General features: G+C 43.7%; 1 protein-coding gene across 1 annotated transcript; it reads left to right on the top strand.

Moving 5' to 3' along the window:
- The first annotated feature begins 807 nt into the window (after positions 1–807).
- LOC102398799 (5-hydroxytryptamine receptor 3C) lies at positions 808–7,846 on the top strand. The gene is made up of 9 exons (XM_006056686.4): positions 808–874; positions 2,209–2,375; positions 2,818–2,862; positions 3,576–3,685; positions 5,507–5,676; positions 5,991–6,151; positions 6,660–6,864; positions 7,065–7,280; positions 7,395–7,846. Exons 1-9 carry the CDS (start codon positions 808–810, stop codon positions 7,595–7,597), a joined length of 1,344 nt encoding a protein of 447 aa, XP_006056748.3. The 3' UTR covers positions 7,598–7,846.
- The last annotated feature ends 2,969 nt before the right edge of the window (positions 7,847–10,815 follow it).

The following is a 10,815-nucleotide window of genomic DNA, read 5'->3' as shown; positions in this document are numbered from 1 at the left end:
AAACATTACCTGATGATGCCAAGGCTGTAGGCCTTTAGAGACATTAGACAGGGAAGGGTAAGTGGGTGAGTTCTATTTTAGGAGAATAGGAAAATAAAGGATTAGGTTAGGGAAAACTAGATAGAGGAAACCTTATAAAGAAGCTATTCCAATAGTACAAACAAGGGATGATGCAAACCTGTTTTGTGGTGCTAGCTGCAGGGACAGAGTTCTGATAGGTTTATGTCACAAAAAAGGGAGCTTAACCTCTCAAGCAAGCTTCTTAACTCGGTATTGACAGTAATCCCTAAGGTCCTTAGCTGGATAAAGGATATATTTCTAGGTCTGCAACAAAATAATTACATGTTCCTGCCTTGTGAAATCAGCAAGTGACCCCACCACAAGAGAGCACACTCATCCCTTCCAGGTGGTCCACACATTTTCTCTGAGGCACAGTTCTTTCCAGAAGGACTTGATGATACCTTTATTAATGACCTCACCTGCCCCATCTCCCAAGTCCCCCAGTTTTCCTGAAAGGTCCTTGTAACTCAAATATGAGACCACTTATCTAGACAAAGATGCTAAACAGATACTTCTCCCCTAGTCTTGGCCCAATTTTCTCTCTGCCTAGAGCTCAGAAGGCATACTTGGACAGGGGCAAAGCAGGACACTCTGCTGTGACCTCTCTGGCCACAGCCTCTCACTAGGGAGTGGTCAGCTGTCATGAGCAGCATTTAAAACCAGGAATCAAGGTGTGGTCTGGGCTCTTTTAAGTTCCAGGGTTTGGGGTTCCTGGTGAATCCTCAGAGAAGAATCCAGAAGAGGAGGATGGAAGGGTGGTGGTCCACTACAGGGGGATTCCTCCTCTGCCTCAGTGCCAGCCTTGTGCTTCAAGGTAAGATGAGACAAGAACAGGGAAAGAGGGGAATACTGTTCTGTGAAAATTCCAGAAACCCTCTCATTCCCCAGAACTAGAAAGCACCCAAAGGAGTTGGGTTAAACATTTCTTTTCTCTGTAATATTTATGGTTTGGTTTCCTTTGGGAAACAGATGAAAAACCTATTTAACTAATCAGAACACACAGCTCCCGTCTCATTTGCCTGCATAGGCATCTACTAAATCGTCTGTTGTTCCATTTTACCGCCTCTCTGATTCCACTCCTTTATATTAATAATGTTCAACTTGTCCTTCTACCAGATTAGTAACTATGAACAGGGTAGTCTGGGTCCTTCTGACAATAACATAACTCCTTTCCCACCTCGCTTTGGCAGATGTGGTAGAGAGGTGATATGGAGGAAAAGGACAGTGTTTGCTTCCCCCCAGATATGTTTCTCCTTAGTTTGGAGATGTACCTCATGAGATAATTGGAATGGGGAGATGTAAAAGAGACGTGGGAAAGAAAAGGCTGGGCTTAGCTACAGGAATAACCACAGTCACCTGGGGTTGGGGTGCAGGGGAGGTGGGCAGAAGGACTTTAACATTTCATCATATAGCTCCACCAGCCACATGGTGGATGATCAATGAGATCTTATCAAGATGGTGATGATGAAAATGCCACCCACAGATCTTAGAGGAAATCACTGAGTTTGAGAATGTCACAGGGCACAGGACATTGTAGGTAGTCAATAAATTCACATTGAATACCACATTCCTTAAGTTTCCACATGTTTGACATCACACAGATGTTTGTCTCTAAATTTTTCCTTTCAGGAAATGAAAAAACATGAAAGTGGGAAGGGAACATTGAGAAACAAAATTTTAGAGGAATTTTGTTCAGCATCTACAAGGAAGAATCATAATAGAGCTGGAGAGAAGAAAAGTATGGTTAGACAAAGGCCAAAACTTTAGGGTCACCACTATGGAAGGAAGAGGCCTCCCCAGAGAGGCAGTTTGCATAGGGATTTGGGTAGGCTTCATATGGGACTAAAAGCACAGGAAGAAAGGGCTGTGCTCTGACTCAGCTCATCACATCAACTTCCACCATTTGCCTACCACACCAGCCCATCCTCTTCAGCCCTGGCAGGAAGAACTTGGCCTTTGGGACTCTTTTCCCAAGAAGCTGGGGTGGGGGGCAGTGGGTAGGGTAGGGGGGGAGTGGTTCACATGACCACCCCATGTCCACATTTCTTTCTCTGCAGGGAGGCTCTCAGGTTCCAGCCCTGGCACTCCTCTCACTTAGGAAAACACAAAAGACCTATTCCCATCTCACAGGGTCTCTATTCTCTACAGGGAGGGCAAACACTTTCACCATCAATTGCTCAGGCTTTGACCAGCAGGGGGTAGACCCCACTGTCTTCCAGTCTCTATTTAACAAGAAGGACTTCCGTCCAGTCACCAATTTTAGCATCCCTACTCGTATCAACATCTCTTTCACCCTGTCTGCCATCCTGGAAGTGGTAAGTTTTGACTGCTATATTTTTCTATAGGTTGCTAATAGAAAACAAGAACTCTACCTTGTCAGTCCAACATTATAGCTGTCCAGTGGTAAGCAATGAGCTTCCTGAATGGATTTTGTACAAGTTAGATGTTCATCCTCTGGGGTTGAGAGACACGACAGGGAATGCTGCAGTGACATTTTGTCAGGGAACATTGTCCTTGAATCCTGCCCTTATAGGAATATTCCACTTAAAAAAAAAAACAAACACATATTCCCAATGGGCTCCCATGCTGTTTTTTCTCCTTAGAGTTTCTGTGCAATCTGAATTTTTCTGAACTATCTTTCGAGACTTGTAATTGAAAACCTGAACATGGGGCCACTTAGGAAACAAAGGGAAGAGGTAGACTAGGACCTGATTTCATAGCTAATGATCCTGAATGGGGATTTTTTTTTTTAAACAGGATGCACAACTTCAGCTGCTGACATCATTTCTGTGGTTAAAGTTGGTACGTAATCCCAGCTTTTTTCTCTCTTTCTCCTTGCCTGTTTTCTGGCTTTGTTTGCAAAAATCACATTTGTTAAAACTGACAGTGCCCAAGGAAATACAACCAGAATGGGGCCATTGCTGGTGATAAATAGCTTTCTGGGCTGCCAATCAACTTTGAAATTCAGATGGAAAAAACAGGAAGAAAAAGGGCAGTATAGTTGGAAACCCCTAAGTAAGCTTCAAGGCTCAAACATATCCAGCACCCAGCTTAAGATTTCCTGTGAGCAGGAAGAGAAAAGCCAATAAGACTTTGTAAACTAGAGAAGAGGGACATTATCACCAGAGAGAGAAGAGGAATCAGAGTTTAAAAGGAAATGTGGCTAAAAAAAATTTAAAGCAACATGTATAACAATGTGCACAGTATGAGTCCAGGTAAATAAAAACGAATGCTGGAATATATATTATTTCTAGAATAATGTATAAAAAACTGTTAATAATGGGACTGAGTTGGGGAGATGAACTGAGTTGGAGTGAATTAAGGAGGGAAAAAGTTATTTTGTATATTATATCTTTCTGGAGTTGTTGAAGTTTTATCATATGCCCATAGTACATACAATTAGGAAAAATACAGACATGTGTATGTATATTTCAAGGGACTCAAGGGCAGGAAATGCTGATATAAACTAGCTTCAGGTCTGAGCCATAATCATCTCTCTGTGCCCTGTGTCCTAGAGCTGGAATCACCCATTTATCAGCTGGGACCCAGAAGAATGTGGTGATATCAAAAAACTCGCCATCACAGCTGAGAACCTGTGGCTCCCAGACATCTTCATCATAGAATCGTGAGTATCAGTGCCGGGAAAAGCTGGGGGAAGACTCTTCTGCAAGGAGCAGGCCAGGGCAGTGCAGGGCAAACCCATGCAGTGGGGCCACTGAAAACTTATTTCAGAGAGTAACACAGTCACAGCTCATCAACTTTTCTCCTAGAAATGAGAAAACGGTGGGCAGAAAAGACGGCGGATCATCAAGACAGTATGGTACTGGCACAAAGGCAGAAATATAGATCAATGGAACAAAATAGAAAGCCCAGAGAGAAATCCACACACCTATCGACACCTTATCTTTGACAAAGGAGGCAAAAATACACAAATGGAAATAAGACAATCGCTTTAACAAGCGGTGCTGGGAAAACTGGTCAACCACTTGTAAAAGAATGAAACTAGAACACTTTCTAACACCATACACAAAAATAAACTCAAAATGGATTAAAGATCTAAATGTAAGACCAGAAACTATAAAACTCCTAGAGGAAAACATAAGCAAAACACTCTCCGACATAAATCACAGCAAGATCCTCTATGACCCACCTCCCAGAATAATGGAAATAAAAGCAAAAATAAACAAATGGGACCTAATTAAACTTAAAAGCTTTTGCACAATGAAGGAAACTATAAGCAAGGTGAAAAGACAGCCTTCAGAATGGGAGAAAATAATAGCAAATGAAGCAACTGACAAAGAATTAATCTCAAAAATATACAAGCAACTCCTGTAGCTCAACTCCAGAAAAATAAATGACCCAATCAAAAAATGGGCCAAAGAACTAAACAGATATTTCTCCAAAGAAGACATACAAATGGCTAACAAACACATGAAAAGAGGCTCAACATCACTCATTATTAGAGAAATGCAAATCAAAACCACAATGAGGTACCATTTCACACCGGTCAGAATGGCTGCTATCAAAAAGTCTACAAGAAATAAATGCTGGAGAGGATGTGAAGAAAAGGGAACCCTCTTACACTGTTGGTGGGAATGCAAACTAGTACAGCCACTATGGAGAACAGTGTGGAGATTCCTTAAAAAACTGGAAATAGAACTGCCATATGACCCAGCAATCCCACTGCTGGGCATACACACCAAGGAAACCAGAATTGAAAGAGACACGTGTACCCCCATGTTCATTGCAGCACTGTTTATAAAAGCCAGGACATGGAAGCAACCTAGATGTCCATCAGCAGACGAATGGATAAGAAAGCTGGTGGTACATATACACAATGGAATATTACTCAGCTGTTAAAAAGAATACATTTGAATCAGTTCTAAGGAGGTGGATGAAACCGGAGCCTATTATACAGAGTAAAGTAAGCCAGAAAGAAAAACACCAATACAGTATACTAACGCATATATATGGAATTTAGAAAGATGGTAACGATAACCCTATATGCGAGACAGTAAAAGAGACACAGATGTACAGAACAGTCTTTTGGACTCTGGGAGAAGGTGAGGGTGGGATCATTTGGAAGAATAGCATTGAAACATGTATATTATCATATGTGAAACGAATTGCCAGTCCAGGTTCGATGCATGAGACAGGGTGCTCAGGGCCGGAGCACTGGGATGACCCAGAGGGATGGGATGGGGAGGGAGGTGGAAGGGGGGCTCAGGATGGGGAACATATGTACACTCATGGTGGATTCATGTCAATGTATGGCAAAAAAAAAAAACAAAAAAAAAAAAAAAACCACTAAAATACTGTAAAGTAATTAGCCTCCAATTAAAATAAATAAATTAAAAAAAAAAAAGATGGCAGAGCAGCAGCATTGGGAAACCTTGCCTTAAGAGCAAAACTTAAACAGATGCCTGCCCCCACTTTTGCCACTTAGCATGGATGTGGATCAGACCCCGGACGGCCTCTCTGCATACGTGTCTAATGATGGTCATGTTGTGTATAATAAACCGATGAGGGTGACCAGCATCTGTAACCTGGACATCTTCTACTTCCCATTTGACCAGCAGAACTGCACCCTCACCTTTAGCTCTTTCCTCTATACAGGTGAGTTGCACTGAATAAAATGAGATCAACCAGTGGGGCAACAAAAAAACACTCAGGGGCCAAGTCATTTTTTTTATGTATAAAAGGGGATAGTGGAATATTTTCTAGTTGCGGGTGTGTAGATGGTGGGGAGAAGTTGAATTTTAGAGACTTCCTGAAAAAGCCCAAAACTGAAAGGAGGCAACTGGAGGCAAGGAAGTCACATTACAGGACTAGCTGAAAAAGTAACTAAAACAGTCATCGAATCATCTCTGCAATCCCAGCATAGAGCAGGTGCTGAGCAGATGTGAACTGAGTGTTTGTCTCCCCGGCAGAGGAAAGCATGTTGCTGGGCATGGGCAAGGAAGTGTGGGAGATAATGGATGACTCACGTGACCGTGGCCGCACACAAGGAGAGTGGGAGCTCCTGGGCATCAACAAGGCCACCCCGAAGATGTCTGTGGGCACCAGTCTTTTTGACCAGATCATGTTCTATGTAAGGCCAGAGATTCCAGCATGACTCTCCATCCCCCATAGCTTCCTCATCAGACCCTTCTAAGTCTCAGAGCCTTTCACCACTTGTCCTAAGACCAAAAAGTCCCTAGGCACCATAACTCTCACAGCCTTCCTCTCTCCCAAGTCCCCAAAGCAACCCCCATCTCTGAACCTATCATCCCTGGCCTAGGTTTTCTTCAGTGGGTATGGGGGAGTCCTATTTGTCACACAAAAGCTGCTCCTCTCAAAAAGAGCTACTGTTGGAGTGAGAACATCAAGAAAGGAAGGGGTGGGACTTCCCTGGTGATCCAGTGGTTGAAAGTCTGCACTTCCAATGCAGGGGGTGCAAGTTTGATCCCTGGTCATGGAACTAAGATCCAATAGGCTGTATGGTATAGACCAAAAAAAAAAAAAAAAAAAAAAAGAAAGAAAGGAAGGGACTGGACTCATCCCTTGGTTTCACTCCAGTTCTAACTTCACCTGGTTCTCTGCTCTCCCCTCCCCACCAGGTGGCCATCAGGCGCAGGCCCACCCTCTACGTTATAAATCTCCTGGTGCCCAGTAGCTTTCTAGTCGCCATTGATGCCCTCAGCTTCTACCTGCCGGCAGAAAGTGAGAACCGTGCCCCATTCAAGATGACACTCCTGTTGGGCTACAATGTCTTCCTGCTCAATATCAGTGACTTACTTCCTGCCACTGGCACCTCCCTCTTTAGTATGTCCCCTACCTCACAGTCGGGAAATAAAAAGTGAAAAAAAACATAGGCAGGGTAGGCGAGTGAACTGGCTAGATCTGCTGAGGCAGTTAAGGTGCAGTCATCTTTAAAAAGGCTTGAGGTGTGAGACAGAAGAAAGGGGGGCTTGGTGGTCCTTCTGGCCCTGACTCACCCGAGTGTGCTCCTTCCTGCCACCCAGGTGTCTACTTTGCCCTGTGTCTGTCCCTGATGGTGCTCAGCCTCCTGGAGACCATCTTTATCACCTACCTGCTGCACCTGGCCACCACCCAGCCCCCACCCATGCCTCGCTGGCTCCACTCCCTGCTTCTACGCTACGCCAGTCCAAGGACATGCTGCCCTGCTGTGCCCCAGAAAGAAAATACAAGCCTGGGCCTCATATCCACCTACCTGTCTGGTAAGAGAAGTCTACACTGCTCACCCTGTCTACACTGGCCCAACTTCCCAGTCTCCCATTTCTCTAATCCTGTCTCCCTCCCATCTCATGGCTATATCTCTGTCCTCCCCATAGGACTGAAGGAGCCAGGAAAACTGGGAGGGAAGGAGTTGGGACCCAAAGAGGCAGAACTGAATGGGGGCACAGGATTGACAAGAGCCCAGCTCGCTGACCTGTGGGTGCAATTCGGCCACATGATGGACAACCTGCTCTTCCGCATCTACCTGCTCTTCTTGGCCACCTCTGTCACCACGGTCCTTGTCCTCTGGAACACCTAGGAGCAGAGTTCTAATGGTGCAAGAACACCCAGTGTTCAGGTTTCCTTGGCTTCCGCTAACCATCCCAGACCCTGTTCCTTTGCTCCAGTCCACACACAACAGTCCCCAAAATGTGCCCATGATCCCTGCTCCAACCCTCCCTGGGCTTAAACAGAACCACTGTCGATGCTCTCAGAAATGGCATTATATTTCCAAAACACAATTCAGAATATACGTGTTTATGCTAGAAATATAATTTTTACTGGAAAAGAAAGGCTTTATAGTAAAGACTACAAATATTTACCAAAAAGTAATTCATGTTGCTGGAGTAGAGGTCAGGGATTAAACCTCTTTTTAAAAATAGGCTAAAATGCTTATTTATTATTTTAACAAATTTATTTAACAAATTTATTGAGCATCTACTATCTGCGAGGTACTATTCTGAATTCTGAAGATACAGAAGTGAACCAGGCTGGCAAAAATCTCTATCCACAGGGAGCTTACATTGCGGGTGGGTGGAGACTGACAGTAAAGAAGAGAAGTGAAACACAGAGTATGTGCTGAGTGCCAAGGAGAAAAAGCAAAGCAGAATGGGCAATGCAGGGAGGAAGCTGCAAGTTTAGAAGGGTGGTCAAGGAAGACCTCAGATAACTTCCTGACAGGCTGGCTCCTGTGCATTGCTCCATGATAATGCCAGTGGAGGACCAGTCTTTTCCAAGACTGGCTGTAACCCAGTCTTTTCCGAGAGGTCGGAGGCTATGTAACTTACTCAAGTTCTTGCTATTTTTAGTTCTTTTTTCAGGGATAGGTCTGTGCTTAATGAATGTTTACTGAGCCCAGGTGAGGGGATAAACAAATGTCCTTGGGTAACCCTGTTAGAAGAGCTGACTCATTGGAAAAGACCCTGATGCTGGGAAAGATTGAAGGCGGGAGAAGGGGACGACAGAGGATGAGGTGGTTGGATGGCATCACCGACTCGATGGACATGAGTTTGAGTGAGCTCTGGGAGTTGGTGATGGACAGGGAAGTCTGGAGTGCTGCAGTCCATGGGGTTGCAAAGAGTTGGACACGACTGAGCAACTGAATTGAACTGAACCCTGTTGGAAATCTGAAGAATGAAGCACAATATCTGTCCTCAAAAAGCTTGTGGCACAGCTGGAGAAATAAAATACATGGGTAAATAACGTAGAATACGTTATTAAAGTTTTGTTGAGCACCATTAGAGAGAAACTGCAGTAATTCCCTGTTGGTCCAGTGGTTAGGACTCAGTGCTCTCACTGCTGGGGCCCTGGTTGGGGAACTAAGATACACCGCATGTGCAAAGCAGCAAACAGGAGATAGAGAAAAAAAAAAAAAAAAACTGCTATAGAGTTCAGAGGAGAAAGGACTCTTCTAGCTGGAGCAATGGTTCTCAATCCTGGCTGCATATCAGAATCATCTGAGGAAATTTCCAAATAATCCTACAACCCAGTCTTCACCCTAGACCAACTAAATCAGAAACTTTGGCATGGGTTTTGGTATGTTTGAAAACTTCCCAGGAGATTCTAACGTGCAGCTAGAGCTGAAACTACTGGGCTAGACACTAGGAAAGCTTTGTGTGGAGAAAGCAATGAATAGAATACAAGAACAGATGGAGACATGAGGCCTGACTGGAGACATGAGGCCTGACAGGACTGCTTGGTCACAATACACCTCTGGGGTTACATTTAGGTAAAATCGTAACAAATGATCAGGGGAATTCCTTGGCAGTCCAGTGGTTAGAGTGCTGTCCTTCCACTGCAGGGAGCACAGGTTTGATCCCTGGTCTGGGAACTAAAATCCTGCATGCTGTGTGTCATGGCCAGAAAAAGAAAAGTCAATGAGAAGATGGGTTCTTAACTTTGGAAAAGGATTGTGTCCCAAAATTTGGGCTTCCCAGGTAGCTCTAGTGGTAAAGAATCCACCTGCCAATGCAGGAGACATAAGAGACGTGGGTTCAATCCCTAGGTTGGGAAGATCCCCTGGAGTAGGAAATGGTAACCCACTTCAGTATTCTTGCCTGGAGAATCCCATAGACAGAGGAGCCTGGTGGGCTATGTTCCACAGGGTCCAAAAGAGTTGAACACAACTGAAGTGACTTAGCAGCATAGCAAATGGGCCTCATGGGATCCAGAGGTTTGTGCAGAAGTTAAATAGTGCGATCCAAGCAGAATCCCAACATACTCATTTTGGTGGTACTCAGGTGGCTTGAGTGTCCAGAACAAACTCATAAAACCACTAGTCAGAAAAAGTCCCAGTAGAATGCAAATAGTACAGACTTTGGCAAACAGTTCAGCGGCTCCTCAATGTGTTTAACACAGAATTACTACATGATCTAGCAATTCCATCCCTAGATATATACCCAGGAGAAATGAAAACATTTGTCCACACAAAAACTTGTACTCAAATGTTCACAGTGACATTATTCATAATAGGCAAAAAGTAGAAACAACCTAAGTGTCTATCAACTAAAGAATGGATAAATAAGAAGTTATATATCCATACAATGGAATATTATTTGGCCATAAAAAGAAATGAAGCACATGATACAGGCTACAACATAGACGAACCTTGAAAACATGCTAAGTAAAAGGAAAACCAGTCACAAAAGATCATATATCATATAATCCTATTTATATGAAATATCCAGAATATGCTAATCCCTAGAGGCAGAAAGTAGATTAGTGGTTGCCTAGGACTTAGTGGGGAAAGGGGTAGATGAAAGAGGAGTGGCTGCTAATGAGTACAGGCTTCCTTTGGGGGATGGTAAAAAAAAATGTTCTTTTTTTTAATATAAATTTATTTATTTTAATTGGAGGCTAATTACTTTACAATATTGTATTGGTTTTGCCATACATCGACATGAATCCCCAAAATTAGATAGTGGTGACGATTGCATGACTCTGCAAATAAGCTAAAAACCACTGAATTGTGTGCTTCAAGTAGGTGAATTTAATGGTATGTAAATTATATCTCAACAGAGGCACTAAATAACACCAAAAAATAAATAACCCCACCACAAAATTCTCTTTGCTCACCACTTCCAGCTTATTCTCTCATTCCACTGTTCCCCACTGTCATCTCCCAGACTCTCTGATTCCCAGATACATATATTCAACATTCATCAATGTCTTCCCGCGGCCCTCCTTGACCTTTGGATGACTCACCAGGGGCTCACAGACCTCAGCTCCCTACCCATCTATCAGCTCTACATGCTTCCC

Source organism: Bubalus bubalis, chromosome 1 (genome assembly GCF_019923935.1).
Source record: "Bubalus bubalis isolate 160015118507 breed Murrah chromosome 1, NDDB_SH_1, whole genome shotgun sequence".
NCBI lineage: Eukaryota > Metazoa > Chordata > Mammalia > Artiodactyla > Bovidae > Bubalus > Bubalus bubalis.
Note: the sequence above shows the minus strand (reverse complement) of the source record. Positions and strands in the feature narration are given on the sequence as shown.